Source organism: Elephas maximus, chromosome 10, assembly GCF_024166365.1.
Source record: "Elephas maximus indicus isolate mEleMax1 chromosome 10, mEleMax1 primary haplotype, whole genome shotgun sequence".
NCBI classification, from domain to species: domain Eukaryota; kingdom Metazoa; phylum Chordata; class Mammalia; order Proboscidea; family Elephantidae; genus Elephas; species Elephas maximus.
Window position 1 is genome coordinate 113,462,027 of NC_064828.1, and position 19,569 is coordinate 113,481,595.

Genomic DNA, 19,569 nt, shown 5'->3' on the forward strand with positions numbered 1-19,569 from the left:
GGTTTAATGGGAGTGATTGAGCCTAGTTCTAGAATCGAGATTGGGAAATTGATTGAATCTTTATTATAGTCTGTGGCTTTTGTAGCTTGTTTGGGAAAACATAATATATATTGATTATATTGTTTCAATTATCGGAGCCCTGATGGCGTGGTAGGTAAGAGCTCGGCTGCTAACCAAAAGGTTGGCTGTTCAAATCCACCAGCTGCTCCTTGGAAACCCTCTGGGGCAGTCTACCCTGTCCTATAGGGTCGCTATGAGTCGGGATATATTGTTTCGAACATTAAGCAGTATTAAAATTATAAATCCTATTCCAAGAAAAAACTCTGAGCTTTGACATTCTTTATATTTAAAATACATTTTAAGATACTGGTAATTGACTTTTGTATGCCTTAGTTACTGAGTCAATCACTAGTTAATTTTTTTATTGTAATTTAAGAGTTAAATCTTTCATTAAAAAAAAAATTTTTTTTTTAACATTACAGAAGTCTTTATAAACAACACACACATATATAAAAGGTAAAAAGGGAAGGAGGCTTCCCTTCCTCAAGCCATTCCCAGGCTCCTTGATTATTCTTGTTAAGACTCTGGCAGGGATGCTTCCAAACCCTGAAAACTATTTTGAGAGGAAAACATCACTCATACTTGGATGCAAAAAGTAGTATATATCTGGAGCAAATTCCACTGTTTTATATCTTCCAAAATATGAATAGGAAGTAGGCTGAATAAATGTGTTTGGAATGTTTTCCAGGTTTGATTTAACCAATTTAAATCATTTTTTACCTAACCTAGTCACTTCAATTGCATGTGCCAAAACAGATTCCAAAACAGGTGCGTGGTTAAATGTTTGTGACATTTGAATCTGAAGGAAAAATGTCGGGGGAGAGATTTAGGTACAAGTGACAATTTTTGATAAATTCCAAAGAATATGATTCCATAATTGCTAAGAGTAATTCTTCTAATTGAAATCACAATGGCTCCAATTTAAACCAACTTATACTTTGCGTTTAGGGCTAGGCATCAGGCATGTACTCAGTAAATATTTGTTTGAGGGTGAAGACAGGATTTTTATCACGGAGTTGCTGGGTGGGTTCAAACTGCCAACCTTTCAGCTGGCAGCAAAGTGCTTAACCTTTGTGTCACCAGGGCTCCTACACACCCACTAAACCAAAAAACCCAAACCTGTTGCCGTCGAGTCAATTCTGACTCATAGCGACCCTACAGGACAGAGTAGAACTGCCCACAGAGTTTCCAAGGAGTGCCCGGTGGATTCATACTGCTGATCATTTGGTTAGCAGCCATGGCTCTTAACCACTACGCCACCAGGGTTTCCACACACGCACTAGAATGGCTACAATTAGAAAGACTGATCACAGCAAGTGTTGATGAGGATGTGGAGGACCTGGAACTCTCGTACACTGCTGAGGGAGTGTAAAATAGTACAATCACCTTAGGAACAGTTTGGCTGATTCTTAAACAACCCAACAAGCAGTAGCTCTTACGGGCTCCTCATTTGCTAAACCACTGTGCTCTGTTCTAACATATGGCCAATTTCATTTTTTTTTTCCAAAGTGAGAGTAGAAGATTTTGTTTTTTTAAAACTTAAGAGGACTTAAGTTTTCTGAATTTCTATAGTTAAACTAAGCTAAAAACATGGCTCATCTGCTAGCTTGGTGTGAGACCGAATCAGAGGATAAAGGATACACCCATTCCAGTCTCAGTCTCTTGGTTGGTAGCTCGACTTTTGCTTCCAAATTATAAGAATCCACTTGATCTTTGGGCATGTACATGGTAACAGGGCGTCCACGGAGAAACATTTTTACATATCCTTCTTCTACGGAAAGAACAAAGACGTCAGTGAGACGGCTCCGTGCCCGTCCCAGTGTACCTGGAAACAAATGCATCTTTTCTAGCCTTTCAAGACGAAAGTGAAAACTTGAGCCTTTAATTAATGCCCTCAGGGGAAAAAAAAAAGTTGAACACAGTTTGAAATAAAAGTTTGTGTCTTGTTTTCTTTCCATATTTTGCTTACTTAAGTACATAAAATACATAAGAAACTGTAAAAGGCAGGAAAGAACTAGACCCCAACTATTCCTCCCATGAGAAATTTTGGTGCTTAAATTTGCTTATTATCCAAACCAAAATGAAACCCACTGCCCTCGAGTCAATTTCGACTCATAAAAACCCTATAGGACAGAGCAGAACTGCCCCATGGGATTTTCCAAGGCTATAAATCTTTACGGAAGCAGATTGCCACATCTTTCTCCCATGGAGCAGGCTGGTAGGTTCGAACCACCGACTTTTTGGTTAGTAGTCCTGTGCTTAACCACTGCGCCACCAGGGCTCCTTCTGTTTATCATCAGGAGGGGAAAAAATGCCACCCCAAAAAATTACAACACAAGAAATCCACTTAAATTTTTTATTGAGTTCAATGTATACATAATGTCAATATCAAAGTTCATAAAATCTTTCAATATTTAGCCTGGTTTGTCATACGGCAATGTAAAGACATGTATCTTTATCTTTTACATCGGACCGTTCTTTCAAGTGGAAAGGACGCAGTCAGCAGTACATGCCAGGACCCATGCAAAAAAGAAAAGGCCCAAGAAAAGCTCAACATGGAAACCAGGATCAAAAGACTCTTTAGAGAGAGAAAGACAGGAAGTAACACTTTCTAGAACAAACATTTCCATAACAAAACATCTGTTGATGCTTTAATAAGTAAATCACAGGGAGGAAAGTAAAAACCAATAATAAAACTGATATGGGGAAATCCTGGAACTTTAAAAAAAAAAAAAGAAATCCAAAAACTTGAGGTTTTCTGACTAGAGTTTTCAGGGTATACTAAGACCAAACAAAATGCCTTGTGAGCTTCTGAAGAATTCTGTCCAGACTCAGAACTTGATGAATTCTGACACGTCACCGCCTCTCAGAGGAGCCGGCCCTAACGGCATTTAACTTGGGCAGTCGGGAACAGGGTTACCCGTACATAACTCAACAGAAAACTCATGTGCACAGAGGCAGGTGGTGAGGAAAAGTCACGCAATAATTACAGAGCCGTGAGTACAACATTTACAAATTAGTTTTGTAAGTCTTATTCCTAAGGATTTCTGAGCAAGGCCACATGCATTACTGCTTCAACTGTCAGAGGCTGTCCCGGGTGTGCGTCACCGTGAGCATGCACTCGGGTCTCCAACACATGCACGTGAGACCCCCTTTACTCTGCGGGCTAAGTCTGACTTCTCAGGAAGACCACTGCACGTTCTGCCCATCACTACCTCCTCAGGAGCCTCCTGGTAGGATGTTTCACAGCTGCTTCCTCCTCGCCAGTCCCCCTGTGATTAGCCCACCTGAGCTCCCATTCCCGCAGGCTCTCTTATCCCCTTCCCCAGGCCGTCTTAGGTGCACTGCCAGGCCCACCAGGGCCCCAGGTGGATTTCCCCATGTCCTTCCCACTCAAAATCCTCGGACTGCTTTCTGCCCTGCCAGGCTCTCAGCTTCCACGCCCTGTTTGCCACAGCCACCCGGCCTGGATGCTCCTTCCTCCATCACCTGTGCCTGCGGTTCTCCTCGCCCCAAAGGTCTCCCCTTCCTCAACTCCTCACCCGCATCTCAGCAAACTAGGCGGTCACTACGATGGAGGAATCTAAAGGCGCCCACTGACTGTCAGAGGTGAACAAGAGGCAGTTGTTGGTGAGTTCAAGGTTAAGTGAAGGGTGACTTCGTGGATTCTTTGTAAGAAATGAATCCATCCTGTCAGGAAGCTCACAGAGAGCAGCGGAGAGAACAGGCCGTTTCCACAACACGAAAAGGTCCACCCTGGGTGTACACCACCATCAGCGTATACGGAATACTGACACACGCTGGATTGTACTCATGCGCTGGTTAAGAAGTCCTTACACCGGAGGCTGCAGAATTCTAAATTACTCGACGAGGCGAAAATAAATAAAAAATGAAAAGCACTGAGTTTATCCTTGACACGGTTTCCCACTGGTAATTCGGATATTCTAATTTCAAACCACAAGGCCGCGGCGGCGGCGAGGGAAGTGATTGCTTCTCAGGCACGTTAGGGTAACAGCACACAGCGGGGCGGTCAGCAGCAGTGCGGGTGCAGGCTCAAACGGTGGCCCGGCCAGGGGATGCCCTATAGCTCTCTTAAACTTTCTGCAGATTTTTTAAATTTCCTGTAATCAGCCAATCACCAATCGAGATCCAAATTCCAGCCACTTTTTAAAGTCCAGCCAAGGAAATGCTCGAGAATGCTTTTAACTTAGAATTGAAGTTTGCCTCAGAAAAACCTTTTCATACAAGGAGAGCATCTGTTTGCCTGTATGAAAACCGTTTCTGGAGCCTGGGCAACAGCTTTGCTCAGAGAGCTACGAGGTGTCAGCGATGCCGCCTACCTTTGCAGTGCGTCACCCGGCGCTTTCCTTGTGATTTCGGAGACAGAGACAGAAGGGCTAGATAAAGAGACGTGGAGTGGGGCAGAGGGACAGGAGCTGGCTAGCTCTCAGTCACACGCTACCCTGCCCCCAGGCAGTGAAATTGGGCACGTTTCAGGGGTTCTGGCAAGTGCACTCAGAACGCAGCTCTGCGAGCTCCTGGTGGCTACATTTTCAGGGCACAATTTCATGCTTCCTGAAAACCAAAGGACCACGAAAGCAGGTGCCGACAAACGCGAAACTCTGACTTTTGGGTTCTGACTCTGAGCTTAAGAAAAAACTGGCAAAATCAAAATTAAGTGAATTTCTTTAACCAATTACATACTTGCCAATTTGTGTGCCCTTTAAATGCATTTTTAAAATCAGGTTAATGTGCTAAAAATAGCATCTACCTTATTATAAAACAGTGTTAAAAAAAAAAGACGTATAGAAAGGGATACAGATTAATTATTAGTTTACAGTTTAGAAAATCAAAGGCAGAAAGAGGAGAGCTGTTTTTACACAATGTTGTAACTTGCTGCATCGAAAACTTTCCCTTTAAGGGAACGGCAAATGTTTGTGACCAGAGCCCAGTTAGTAAGGAGGAATGACAGAGGCCACTGCCGTCTTTGAACCTGGAAACTCAGTTACAGCGCGCGCGGTGGCATCTCACTCTGCCTCCTTAGCGATGGATCTTAAATCAGTTCTGAAGGGGGACAGTAAAGAGTTTTGTCTTTATGAACTTTTTATGCAGGTCTTACTGTTATTACCTGAGCCGCTCACCCCTCAGCCGCTGATGCCAGGCTGACATCACAACTATGTTCACCTCAGCCCCACCACACACTCCCCGAAGCTTCTGTGTGTCCAAGTCTGGCCCCTGGGATAGTGCCCCCCAGCTCTGAAGACGTGAGTGGGGGATACCCATAAAAAAGTGCAATCAGACCTACCTGAGCTGAACACGGGTTCCTTGGGTTTGCTGTGAAAACGAAACAGGAACAGTGTTTAAAGGCAGCCTCGGGTGTTGTCCCACTCACATAAGACCCCACAGTCATTAGCTGCAGTCTGTCAGCCGACAGTGCATAAATTACCTGCATTCATAAGGAAAACAAAACCAATTTAACGGCAAAAATGGACATATATTTTATAAAAATGTCCAAAACTAGATGCAAGAGATTCCAATCCTAACTCTGTCACCAACACTGTGTTTCTTAGGGGCACAACCTGCATTTGGGGGAAGGAAGACATTGGGTTCATCAAGACGAGCCCGGTCCAAATGTGAAAAAGGGGTTACTTCTCTTCCTCAGGCTCTTCTGAAACAGACTCTTAAAACCAGCAAATTCTCGACAAAAGATCTTTTGGGTCAGGACTTCTAGAGAAGAGATGACTGTACTCGGAAGAAAGACAAGGGGTGGCAGAAGGGAGGAGAGAAGAATAATGAGTATCGGGGCCTGGCCCCCGGCCTCAGCCACCCTGGGCGCCTGCCTGCCTGCCCCCGAGGCTGAGGCCATCCCTGTGACCGTACCAGGGAAACCGAAGCCCCAGAGGGTTCAAGGACAGCACGGCAGACGGATTGAGGTCATCCCTAGGGCAAGCTTCCCACAAGGAAAACTTCCATGAGGGCCCCCCCACGTACAGAGAGAGAGAGCGGCCATTGGTTGCACGCCTGCTACCTTCTGTCAGGCACACACACCCCTCTCTCAGCTTAGCTTCCCCATGACAACCACCTGTGGGCAGGTGCTGTCACGTCCACTCTAGACAAGGAGAGGGATGCTGTGGTGAAATGAGTTCCTTTATGTGGCCTTTAGCCTTGGTTCTTTGGAAAACTGGCTCGAGAGGTTTTCCCCCTAACCCTGAGGGGTTACCTCTGACCTAGTTTCTACCCCAGAGGGTTTGTTATTTTTGTCCAGGTGGACTGATATTTCCTGGGTAAATTGTAAACAAGTTGGTTTGCTACTTCCTGCCTGGCCCTGGCTGCAGTCTGCCCTGTGATTGGTATGCATCTTGTAGGGAGTGGTCAACAGACTATGCAAATGAGGTGAGTTGTAGCCCAGCTGCAGCTACCATGCAAATGAGTGTCTGTAATCTACTGAGAGAGGATTGGTCAGTTTGTGGTCTTGGTGGGAGGGCCATGCCTTGAAATTGACAAGAAGTTTGTAGATACAAGCAGTCAACCCCATATTTTGCAGACATAAAGAAGCAGCAGAACGAAGCAGCAGAAAGAAAAAAAGAGAGAGGGGAGGCAAGGACCCTTGTAAAAGAGCTGTAGCACTGGTTATGGGCTGTAACAATGAAGACAGGGGGAGGCCCAGAAGGGTCCCAGCGGCAGAACTAGCAGCAGAGCTGGTAGCCACAGGCCTGGAAGGGGCTCCAGTGGCAAAGCTGAGAAGTTTGTCCTCGGTGGTGGTGGGGTGGGGGCAGAGAGGAGACCTGCACGGCCTAGAGGAGCTGAGAGAGCTGCCTGCACCGCAGAAGGGAGGCTGCCCGCATGCTTCCTGGTCCTGATTCCTGAGTTGTGCCCTTTTCCCTAAGAAATCGCTTCACTGTCGTCTGTGAGTTCTGTGTGGCCACAGCAATGGATTAATGAACCCAGAAGAGAAGTAGACAGTGCCATGGGAGGGACGGCTGGTGTCAGAGCTGGTAAACAGGTAAGGTCAGGAGACCAAGACACCTGAGCAGCTACATTCCTTGTATTCCTTCTTTTCCTCTTAATTTTTAACTTGACATACACTGAGTAGAAATTACACTTAATCCCACCATGTAATAAAACATATGAATCGATATTCTTGGTTTCTAGTTAGTGGGGGAGCTACTGATGTTTTAAGACTGGGCTATACTCTTATCAAATGTGTTCTAAGTCACTGAATCTGCTATAGGCTTCATTTTCTAAACACTGAACTTTGGTAAAAGCATGACACAACCTCTTGGCATGAAAGCCAGCCCTTCCAATGACTCACAAGGCCCTGCCTCATCTCCTGCTGTTCCCTGCCCCTTCCTGGTTCTGACCTTTCCACTCTGTCCTCTCCCTCAGGGACTGAGTTCCAGCCCCTCTGCTTCTTGGGGCTCTCGGGCCTGCCAGACAAACTCGATGTCAGCCCTTTGCTTGCCCTCCGCCTGGACCATGAGTCCCTGAGAGAGTCACCAGGCACCTGCATGAAGTCTGTGCTCAAAGCTGCCTTCACAGTGGGCCTTCTCTGACCCCCTACTCAGCACTGCAACCCCGTCATGCCCTGCTTCTGACATTCCCCGCTCTCCTTTTCTGCTTTATTTTTCTCTACAGCACTTATTAGCTGTATCATTTTATTTTGTTTCTCCCCACTGGGATGTAAGCTCTACCACAGCAGGGGATGTGGTCTGTTTTGTTCCTGGCTATATTCCCAGTAGGAGCCCTGGTGGTACAGTGGTTAAGTACTCAGCTACTAACCTAAAGGTTGGCAGTTCGAACCCACCAGCCACTCCACAGAAGAAAAGACCCGGGGATCTGCTCCCGTAAAGATTACAGCCTAGAAAACCCTGTGGGGCAGTTCTAATCTGTTCTATAGAGTCACCATGAGTCAGAATCAGCTTGACGGCAACGAGCACGGGTGTTTATAAACACGTAATTCATAATTATATAAATCCACATGCACACACACATATAGTTATTGTTGGTTGCGGCTGAGTTGGCTCCAACCTCATGACGCATGTCAGAACACAACGTTGTCCAGTCCCGTACTGTTTATATACACAAAACTCTCTGTGCGCTTTGTATGTACCAACGCACTTCTTCTTTCCAGCGTTCTTTGCTTCCTGCAGAAATGCTTTCTATTTGCTATCGTTTTCCTCAGCCTGAAGGCTTTCTTTCAGAATTTCTTGTAGTGCAGCTCTGTTGGAGACAAATTCTTTCAACTTTTGTCTGTCTAAAAATGTCTTTATTTTGCCTCGTTTTTCAAAGATATTTTCACTGGATGTGTGCATTAGTTTCTTAGGACTTCTGTAGCAAAATACCACAAGCTGGGTAGAAATGTATTCTCTCCCACCTCCGGAGGCTAGACGTACAAAAGCAAGGTGTCAGCAGAGCCAGGCTCTCTGAAGGCCCCAGAGGACCTTGTCTTGCCTCTTCTATCTGCTGGTGGCCCAGGCGTTCCCTGGTTTGTGGCGGCATAATCCCAATCTTTGTCTGTGTCTTCACCTGGCCATCTTCCTTCTACGTCTCTTTAAGCAGGGTCTTCTTGTAAGAACTTCAGATATAAAGAGATAAGGGTGTACCCTAATTAACTCATCTTAACTAATTATATCTGCAGTGAGCCTATTTCCAAGTAAGGACACGTTCAGAGGTTCTAGGGGTTAGGGCTTAAACTCCTTTTTGGGGGAAACGATTTAACTCACAACACTACAGAATTCTAGGATGACGGTTTTCGTTTTCTTTCAGCACTTTAAAGGTGTTTTTCCACTGTTTTTTTTTTTTTTTGCCTTGATTTTCTCTGATGAGAAGTCAGTCATTCTTGTTCTTGTTCCCTTTATGTAATGTGGCTTGTTCTTCTGGCTACTTTCAGGATTTTTTTCTTTATCAAAAGTCTGAGTACGATATGCCTAGGTGTGTTTTTATTTATCCTGTTTAGGGTTTTCTAGCCATCTTAGATCGTGAGTTGTTCTCTTTCATTAATTTTGGAAAGTTATTTCCAGTAATTCCAAAAAACTTCCAATATTTCTTCTGCTCATTCTCTCTTTTTCTTCTTGGACTTCAATTATACACATGACAGATTGCTTGATAAACCAACCAAACCAAACCCGCTGCCGTCGAGTCAGTTCCAATTCATAACGACCCTATAGGACAGAGTATAACTGCCCCCTGGAGTTTCCAAGGAGCACCCGGTGGATTTGAACTGCTGACCTTTTGGTTAGCAGCTATAGCACTGCACCACTACACCACCAGGGTTTAATATTATCCCATAAATCTTCGTTGTTATATTCCACTTTTTTCTATTCTTTTTTCTCTTTGTTTTTCAGTTTGGGTAATTTCCATTGACTATTTTCAAGTTTACTGGCTCTTTCCTTTGGTGCCTCAGTATCCTGGTAAACTCAGTGAAAGATCTTTGTCTTGGATAGCATATTTTTCATTTCTGGCATTTCTATTTGACTCCTTTTTATGCTTTCCATCTCTGTTAAAATTATTTTATTTAATTATTTGTTATCATATTTATTTTGCAGTTCCAACATCTGGACCATCTTTATGTCTTGTTCTATTGACTATTTCCTCTCTTGATGATGGATCATATTTTCTTGCTTTCTTGTGTTTCCTGTCTTTTTTTTTTTTTGCTTAACTTAATGATGAATGCTGCGTAAAAAAATAGTAAAGACTAAGGCACGTTTCTTCTTCTGTCAGGCCATTAGTGTTGGAGGTTGAGTCAATCTCATCTGTAGTTAAGCTAAGTCTGGCTGTAAGGTTGCTTTAGTCACTTTTAGTTTTACTCAAATTACTGTTAGATGGGGTAAAACCTCCCCTTTCTTAGGGTTTGAAAGCTGAGTGCCTGGAGGGTTTGCCTCCGTTTTCCTGCCCTATTCTCTGACTTTAATGGGCCCTTCAGAGCTCTCTTTGCCCCCTCCCAGCAGTAGAGGGCTGCTCCCTGGTACTCAGTGTCTAAGACCAGGAGAGCTTGGGGGATTTTCTGTTTTCCTGCTCCACCCTCAGTCCTCAGCAGGCTCAGTGTGTCTGGACCTCAGGGAGATCCCTACCCTAGTGGTAGACAGCTGCTGCCTGAAACTTGGTGTATGGCCTGGAGTGCCCAGGGGAGTTTCTCTCAGTTCTCCCCGTCCTCAGACTTCACTATGTACTCACACCTCAAGGGGCTCCCTCTCAGCTAGCCCTGTCCCTCCTTCTGGTACTTAGTATAAGGCCCAGAGTGTGGAGGATTTCTCAGTTCCTGCTCTGCCCTCAGGCTACAGTAGGCCTGACAAGCCTGGGCCTCAGAGAGGGTCTCTTTCGTACTCCTGTTCTGCTCCTAGTCTTTCTCCTGAGCACTCACTGAGGGTCTGCAGAGAAGAGCTGGTGTGTGAGAAGATTCCCCTTATGTCTGAGGCTCCCAAGAATTCTGAATTATCATGCCAGTCTACTCTCAGCCTTTAGGAATTCTGTAACACTTCAGTGGATTTCTTCTTACTCACATCTGTGAAGGCTTCCCTCTCTTCCTGCTGCTCTGCCAAAGATGAAAGCAGCTGTGGGTTCTGTTTTTCCTAGAGGTGATTGTCAATTTTGGATTTTATTTCATCATGTTACTTTGTGATCTCAGCTCTCCGGTGGGCTTTAAAAACTATGGTTTTGCAGATTATCTGGCTTGTTCTCATTGTTTGAGTGGGTGTGATACCCTCTTGTGATTTTCTGTGTGCTAAGTGGAAACAATGAGCCCTGGTGGCACCGTGGTTAAAGCACTTGACTGCCAATCGAAAGGTCAGTGGTTCGAAACCACCAGCTATTCCTCGGGAGAAAGATGTAATAGTCTGCTTCCTCAAAGACTTATAGCCTTAGAAACCTAATAGGGCAGTTCTCCTGTGTCCTATAGGGTCACTATGAGTTCGAATCGACTCAACAGCAGTGGGTTTGGAAGTGGATGCAGAAGTCCTACCTGTAAATGTTACATATTATTACATTCAAAGGCAGGGGAAAGGCAAACAAGAAAAGGCTAAAGCAAAAGATTACAATGCAAATCTACTAGTTATGGAAAAGTAATAAAAAAGAAGTCATGTAGGGAATCAGAAGATAGGAACACTTTTTTTTTTCCATGAATTTGATCACTAAAGTAGAAAGATTCAAAAGCCATGAACACAGAAATAAGCAATCCAGAACCTTTCCTAGAAATAGAAAAAAGTAATTCTGGATTAAGTTTCTCTTTGAAAATCCACAGAGTAACTGAACTCCAAATATAGGGAGCCCACAGACTTCTGATGTGCAGTGCTGTAGGAAGAACGAGATTTCTATTAAAAGAGTTGCTGTGGTCAGGCGCCATCCTGTGAATTTTGACTCATGGTGACCCCAAATGTGCAGAGTAGAACTGCGCTCCAAAACGGTTCAAGTCTGTGATCTTTCAGAAGCAGATTTCCAGGCCTTTCCTCCAAGTTGCCACTGGATGGATCCAAACCACCAACATTCAGCCAGCAGTTGAGCGCTTAGCCATTTGCCTCACCTGGGTCGGCAGTTTGAATCCACCAGGCGCTCCCTGGAAACCCTGTGGGGCAGTTCTACTCTGTCCTATAGGGTCGCTATGAGTCGGAATCGACTCGAAGGCACTGGGTTGGGTTAGGGACTCCATTAAAACATTAGAAAAAGGTATTATGACTGAAAACAGCAGGAGGTCACTGAGAGAGGTACCAGGTACTACAGTGCTTATATTTCTTTAAGTCTTTCTCTAAACTATGTATCACTTTTCTGGTATACTGTATTTAGAAAATATACTATTGCTACCATCTGACATAGACCTATTGGTCCCTACTGGTCTGGGGCAACAGAGATATACGAGAGAAACCCAAGATTGGCTGGGCCATGATTTCCGGTATTGTGTGATTTTCCTATATGTGGTAAATCCTGCCTCTATGATGTTAATGAGGCAGGATGGGTGGCAGCTGTGTTAGTTAGGCAAGACTCAGTCTACAGTATTGGATTGTGTCTTGAGGCAATCTCTTGAGATATAAAAGAGAGAAGCGAGCAGAGAGATAGGGGGACCTCATATCACCAAGAAAGCCGCACTGGGAGCGGGGCTGAGAAGCTCCTCAACCAGGGGAAGATTGAAGACAAGGACCTACGTCCAAAGCTGACTGAGACAGAAAGCCTTCCCCTGGAGCTAAAAAGCACTAAATTTGGACTTCTAGCCTACTTTGCTGTGAAGAAATAAATTTCTCTTTGTTAAAGCCATCCACTTGCAGTATTTCTGTTATAGCAGCACTAGATGACTAAGACACTATGTTTGAGCCCATTGTTTGCAGCCACTGTGTCAATCCATCTCACTGAGGCTCTTCCTCTTTTTTGCTGACCTTGTATAGGTACCTTTACCAAGCATCTCCTTCTCCAGGGACTGGTCCTTCCTGATAACATGTCCAAAATCTCACCTTCTTTGCTTCTAAGGAGCATTCTGGCTGTACTCTTTCAAGACAGGTTTGTTATTCTGACAGTCCACGGTACATTCAATATTCTTCTCCAACACCATAATTCAAAGTCATCAATTCTTCAGCCTTCTTTATTCATTGTTCAGCTTTCACATACATATGAGGCAATTGAAAATACCATAGCTTGGGTCAGGCACACCTTAGTCCTCAAAGTGACATCTTTGCTTTTTAACACTTTAAAGAGGTCTTTTGCAGCAGGTTTGCCCAATGCAACACGTTGTTTGAGTTCTTGATTGCGGCTTCCCATGGGCAGTGATTGTGGATCCAAGTAAAATGAAATCCTTGACAACTTCAATCTTTTCTCCATTTATCGTGATGTTGCTTATTGGTTCAGTTGTGAGGATTTTTGTTTTCTTTATGTTGAGGTGTAATCCATACCGAAGACTGTAGTCTCTGATTTTCACCAGTAAGTGCTTCAAGTCCTCTTTACTTTCAGCAAGCAAGGTTGTGTCATCTGCATAACACAGGTTGCTAATGAGCCTTCCTCCAGTCCTGATCCTTTGTTCTTCACATAGTCCAGCTTCTTGGATTATTTGCTCAGCATACAGAGTAAATAAGTACAGTGAAAGGACACAACCCTGATTTTAAGCCATGCAGCATATCCTTGTTCTCTTTGAACCACTGCCTCTTGGTCTATGTACAGGTTCCACATGAGCACAACTAAGTGTCCTGGAATTCCCATTCTTCACAATGTTATCCATAATTTGTTATGATCCACACAGTTGAATGCCTTTGCATAGTCAATAAAACACGGGTTAACATCTTTCTGGTTGGTACTCTCTGCTGTCAGTCAGGATCCATCTGGCATCAGCAATGACACCACTCGTTCCACATCCTCTTCTGAATCTGGCTTGAATTTCTGGCGGTTCCTTGTCAATGCATTGCTGCAACCACTTTTGAATGATCTCCAGCAAAACTTTACTTGTGAATGATATTAATGATATCATTCGATAATTTCCGCATTCCGTTGGATCAACCTTTCTTTTGGATGGGCATGAATATGGCTCTCTTCCAGCTGGTTGGCCAGGTAGCTGTCCTCCAAACTTTTTGGCATAGACGAGTGAGCGGTTCCAGCGTTGCATCCGTTAAATACAAACCTATAAAATGACAGTGAATCCTCCCAGCTACTGATACAAGGAAAAGTTCACACAATGTATAATGACGCCAATCTTCCAAAATTAAAGGTACGCATGGCTTCTAGTCAAAATCAGCTCCTCGGAGGAGTATGCTGAACACGCATTCTTTCCAGAACCCATAGTCGATGGAGTTGAGAGTTGGTTCTTCAAACCTAGTACCGCTTAAAACATGCATGGACTGTGAATTCACATGGATGGGAGACGGTCGTCTTCCAATGTGTTATGTAATTTATCTCTGATTACCCATTTCTTAACAAGTCTAGTCACAAAACACTAAAACCAAAAAACCAAACCAGCTGTCACTGAGTCGATTCTGACTCACGACGACCACACGCATGTCTGAGTAGAACTGTGCTCCAAGGGTTTTCCTTTTTTTAAGTATAATTTTATTTACTTTGTTGTTGAGAATGTAAACAGCAAAACACCAATTCAACAGTTTCTACAGGTAGCATTTAGTGACACGGATTACATTCAAGTTGTACAACCATTCTCACCCTCCTTTTCTGAGTTGTTCCTCCCCCTTTAGCATAAACTCACTGCCCCCCCCCCAAGGTTCCTATCTAATCTTTCGAGTTACTGTTGTCAATTTAATCCCACCTGTTGTTGTTGCTGTTAGGTGCTGTTGAGTTGGCTCTGACTCAGCAAGCCCATGGACAACAGAACAAAGCAGTGCCTGGTTCTGTGCCATACTCAGAACCATCGTTATCCTGGAGCCTATTGTTGCAGCCACTGTGTCAATCCACCTTGGGGAGGGTCTTCCTCTTTTTCACTGACCCTTTACTTTAACAAGCATGATGTTCTTCTCCATGGACTGATCCCTTTTGATAACATGTCTAAAGTATGTGAGACTTAGTCTTGTCATCCTTGCTTCTAAGGACCAATCTGACTATGCTTCTTCCAAGACAGATTTGTCCGTTCTCTCAGCAGTCCATGGTATATTCAAGACTCTTCGCCAACGCTATAATTCAAAGGCAGCAATTCTTCTTCAATCTTCCTTAGGCATTGTCCAGCTTTTGTGTCCATATGAAGTGACTGAAAACACCACAGCTTGGGTCAGACGCACCTTAGTCTTCAAGGTCACATCTTTGCTTTCTAACATAGTTCTTAAACGAGCATAATGCTTAAGGTAGACATGTTTTTTACTAGCTAAACTATTGTTTGGTTTTAAGAAAGCTTCAGGGGCATATTTAATTTAAAGTTTTTAAAGATTATCTCAGGTCAATAGTTTCAAGGGTTCATCAAACCTTCAAGGCTCCAGGAAGTCTGGAGTCCATGAAAATCTGAAATTCTATTCCCCATTTTCCCCCCTTTTGATCAGGATTCTTCTATGGAATCTTTGACCAAAATGTTCAGTGATGGTAGCTGGGTACCATCCAGTTCTAATCGCATAGCAAAGGAGGCAGTTGTTCACCAAAAGTTATTCAATGGCTGATTTTTCAGAAGCAGATCACCAGGCCTGTCTTCTGAGGCACCCCTGGGTGGACTCGAACCTCCAACCTTTCAGTTGGTAGGCAAACACATTAACCATTTGCACCACCCAAGGACTCCCACATAAACTTTCCAAAAAACAAACAAAAAAAACCAAACCCATTGCTGTCAAGTTGGTTTCGACTAAGTGAATTTATAGGGTGGAGTAAAACTGCCCCATAGGGTTTCCAAGGCTGTAAATCTTTATGGAAGCACACTACCACATCTTTCTCCTGGTGTGCTCAACCCACCAACCTTTTGGTTATCAGCCGTACTTTAACCGCTGCACCATAAGGGCTCCTTTACATAATACTAAATTCCCCGAAAATGTTCGCTGTGGTCTTTGGGGTTCACTGTGGTCTAATTTTTTTTCTCTTTATCCCTCTCTTCATCTAACTAAACTCACATTTGCTACCCTGTAGACTGGATGTTAATAAGGGTGAGACCTGATAAAAGCCCAGTGGCCTATCTGGGTGTGCTAAGATGAGTTCCTTTATGTGGCTTTTTGTCTTGGTTCTTTGGAAAAACAGATTGAGGGATTTTTTTCCTTAAACCCTGAGGAGAAACTTTTACCCTAGTTTCTACCTCAGGGGGTTTGTTACTTTTGTCCAGGTTGGTTGACACTTCCTGGGTAAGCTATAAACAACCTGACTTTTTGTCTGTCCTGGGCTGCAGCCTGCCCTGTGATTGATATGTACCTTGCAGGGATTTGTTAACAGACTATGCAAATGAGGTGAGTTGTAGCCTACTATGCAAATAAAGTGTTTGTCACCTACAGAGAGGGGATTGGTCAGTTCACATCCAATGCCATGAAATTGACAAGGAGTTAGTGTATTGAAGCAGCCAGTCCCACAGAGGCTTTAGAGACAGAAAGCAGCAGGGAGAAGGAGGAGGAAGAAGATGGAAGAAAGATAAGAGAAGAAGCAGAGAAAGAGAGGAGGCAAGGAACCTCATAAAAGAGCTGGAACACAGGTAAAGGCTGTAACACTGAAGACAGCGAGGCGCCCAGAAGGGGCCCAATGGCAGGGCCAGGAGAAGCCTGTCCTGAGGGGGCTGAGAGGAGGCCTGTCTTCAGGGGGGCTGAGAGGAGGCCTTCACAGTTGACAGGAGCTGAGAGCTGTCCCGCACTGAAGAAGCGAGACTGTGCTACATGCTTCCTGATCCTGATCCTGAGTTGTGCCCTCTTCCTTAATAAACCACTCAACTGTAAGCATAGTCTGTGAGTTCTGTGTGGCCATTGCAACAGAGGATGAAACCCAGCAGGGAAGCAGAGAGTGCTGTGGGGGGCAGGCTGGTGTCAGAACTGGTGAAAAGGTTGGAGAATGGAGTATGTCTGACCTCTGCCTCACAGGGATCAGCCTTGGGCTTATCTCGATTTGCATTATCCTCCGTGAAGTTAGACAGTTTCTGATGATGGCACTATTACTCTTACTCCTGCCATTTTACACCAGGGGAGAACTTGTTCAAACTCAGCCTCAACAGATATTCACTGACGTTCTCCTCTCTGATGGGAACTGCCTGTAGCACTTTCATCCATGCTGACTAACCTACCCTTAAGTTCCTGAGGAGCCAGGGGTCTGGGGGCTGCCTGCCACAGGTCTCTCACATGTGGGTGATGTGTAATGGGGACTCAGGGTGACTGGGGTTAGAGAACTGATAGGGGCCATTTGTCAGTTTGGCAGAGATGTTTGCTTCTGAAAATGCATACTAAGGCTCGATCAAGGAGGAGACTGTGCCAACACGTTATTTCCCTGAAATGTATTCATTCTATGAAAACTTTAGCTCTTGGCATAACATGACTCTTTCTGGAAATTATTTCACTTGATGAAATAAAATTTCTCCTAGAAGTCAAAATACTCTACTATGTAAAGAGTGATTCCTTATAAAAATTGCCCTTTTTTTTTTTTTTTAACACTAGAAACAGGATCATTTAAACCAGTTGCCATCGAGTCGATTCCGACTCACAGTGACCCTATATGACAGAGTAGAACTGCTGCCCAGGGTTTCCAAAAAGTGGCTGGTGGATTTGAACTGCTGACCTTTTTGGTTAGCATCCGAGCTCTTAACCACTGCACTACCAGGAGTCTATCTATTAAATGTTTGGAGGTCATTAGAGGCTCTACTAGGAACAAAAACAACCGCTTCATAGACATTTCTAACCAGTACTTCCAGCTTAGCCTGGCAGAGGGGCACAGATATGAACGCCAGTTGGATCTATGTCCTGGAGTGTGGGCAAGTAACTTCAGCTCCACAAGCCTTCATTTCCTTCATCTATGAAGCGGGAATAAAACCACTGTGAGGTACGGGGCACTGATAGGATTGAATAAAACATGTAATAAAGAGTCCCCCCCCCCACAGTAATTAATTGATTAATATTACTTTCCTCTCCTCATAATTTCATTGATAAGAGCCTACATATCTTTCTGGCTCCTCCCCTAATGTTCTCCAAACTAGAACAACATAAAGAATATCAGGACTTATTATTTTAACATTTATCAAACCATAAAAGACCCATGGTTTTGAAAAGTGAAGCCATCTTTTTAGTTAGAAAAAAAATGCTTAATGTAAATCACCTAATTTTGAGGGCAAAATGTTTCAAAATCTAAAGTAGCTAGTTAACCTATGAAAAAAGTCTTAATTCAAGAAATGCTAAAATTATCTACCAATAGGTGGTGCTGTTTATATAGTCCTTCAATGGCTTATGTTTTTTTTTTTTTAATTAAATATTTAATATCCTTTCATTCATTCAACAAATATTTACTGAGCAGTTACTGTGTGCCAGGCACTGTGCAAGGTCCTAGAGATAGAAAAATTAATAAGTGACAGCTTCCGCCCTCCCAAAGCTTCAGGGAAGGCCACCAGGTATTTGTGTGATGGGGGAGTCACAGGCAAATAAACAGGCAGGTATAATGTAACCTCGGTGGCATGTAACTGAAGACCCAGGGAAGTCTTCCCAGACAAAGGGTTTCCTAAGCTGAGTCCTGAAGGATACGCTGGAGTTAGTCCAAATACACTCAACTGTCCTCGCCCCTAAAACTATCTGCATTCGTACCTTTATCACTCAGGGAGGGGAAAGCCTCCGCTGAGAACTGCACATCACACCATGGCCTCGTTTGTGCTGGCTTCTGTATCTGTGTTTGATTTTACAAGACAATAAAAAGGGTTTTCTAAAAATGCTACCGACTTGCTTAGATTTTCATTTCTTGAATTAAGACTTTTTTCATAGGTTAACAAGCTACCTGCATCTCTCAGTGAGCTGCCTGTTCAAGCCCTTTGCCCATTTTGCTGTGGAGTTGGTTGCCTTTTTCTCATTAGTTTTTCCTGAGTCCTTCTGGAACTCAAGGAAACTGGCCCTTTTCAGTTGTGTGTGTCGTGACCATTGGCAGAAAGAATGGATCTTCAGGTGCTACTCCTTTCCACTTCCCGCCACACCGTGTGCTATGCTCTGCACACAATAGGTACTCAACTAGGTAAATGGTGCTGTGGAATTGAATGAGCAAGGTGATAACAGACAAAATATCAGAATTTTTGATTCCTCCCTTTTCAGACTGGAGCCCTGGTGGTGCATTGGTTAAGAGCCTGGCTGCTAACCAAAAGGCCGGCAGTTTGAATCCACCAGCCACTCCTTGGAAACCCTATGGGGTAGTTATACTCTGTCCTTTAGGGTCGCTATGAGTCGGTTTGACTTGATGGCAACGGGCTTGGGCTTTTCAGGTTGGAATGGGGGGCAGAAACAGGAGTTCGGAATCCTGAAGTGTCCCTAGTAGAGAGGCATTTCAAGTTTGGGGAGTGGAGTGAGCCAAGTTGTGCAAACATCGGCTCCAACACTTTGAGGCAGGTCAGTAACAACTGTGCTACCATTGGTAGAGTGCCAGCCACCAGCAAGCTCTGTGCTTAGTGTTCTACACATGTGACCTTATTTAATCCTTTCAACAACCCTGTGAGGTAGGTACTGTTTTTACTCCCACTGAGGTAACTAAGCCCCAAAGAGACTGTTATGGATTGAATTGTGTCCCCCGAAAATATGTGTTGAAATTCTAACCCCTGGACGTGCAAATATGGTCCTGTTGAGAAATAGGGGTTTCTCTTTTGTTATGTTAGTGAGGTTGTCCATTGTAGGGTGTGTTACTTCTAAGTTATAAAAAGAGCAGAACAGACACAGAGGCACACACAGGAGAAGACAGACGCCAAGAACGCCAAGGATCTCTGGCAGGCGCCAGAAACTAGGAGAGAGGCTTGCAGGAGGGATGGACACGAATCAGACCTTGATTTGGACTTTTAGCCTCCAGAACTGTGAGGAAATAAATTTCTGTCTTTGAAGCTACCCACTTGTGGTATTTCTGTTCCAGCAGCCCCGTGGGACTGAAACGGAGATTAAGTAATTTGTTCGCAATCACAACAATAAGTTATAGAGC

The 19,569-nt window shown here is 44.1% G+C and overlaps 1 protein-coding gene across 3 annotated transcripts in view; it reads right to left on the reverse strand.

Annotated features, from left to right (window-relative positions):
• EML1 (EMAP like 1) overlaps positions 1-19,569 on the reverse strand; it is a 216,549-nt gene that overhangs the window by 35,881 nt on the left and 161,099 nt on the right. For all 3 annotated transcript variants that reach the window (XM_049897361.1, XM_049897362.1, XM_049897363.1), the window contains 2 exons: positions 5,366-5,394; positions 1,702-1,831 (listed from right to left, as the gene is read on the reverse strand). In XM_049897361.1, the coding sequence (XP_049753318.1) occupies positions 1,702-1,831; positions 5,366-5,394 (159 nt within the window). The remainder of the gene's footprint in view (positions 1-1,701; positions 1,832-5,365; positions 5,395-19,569) is intronic.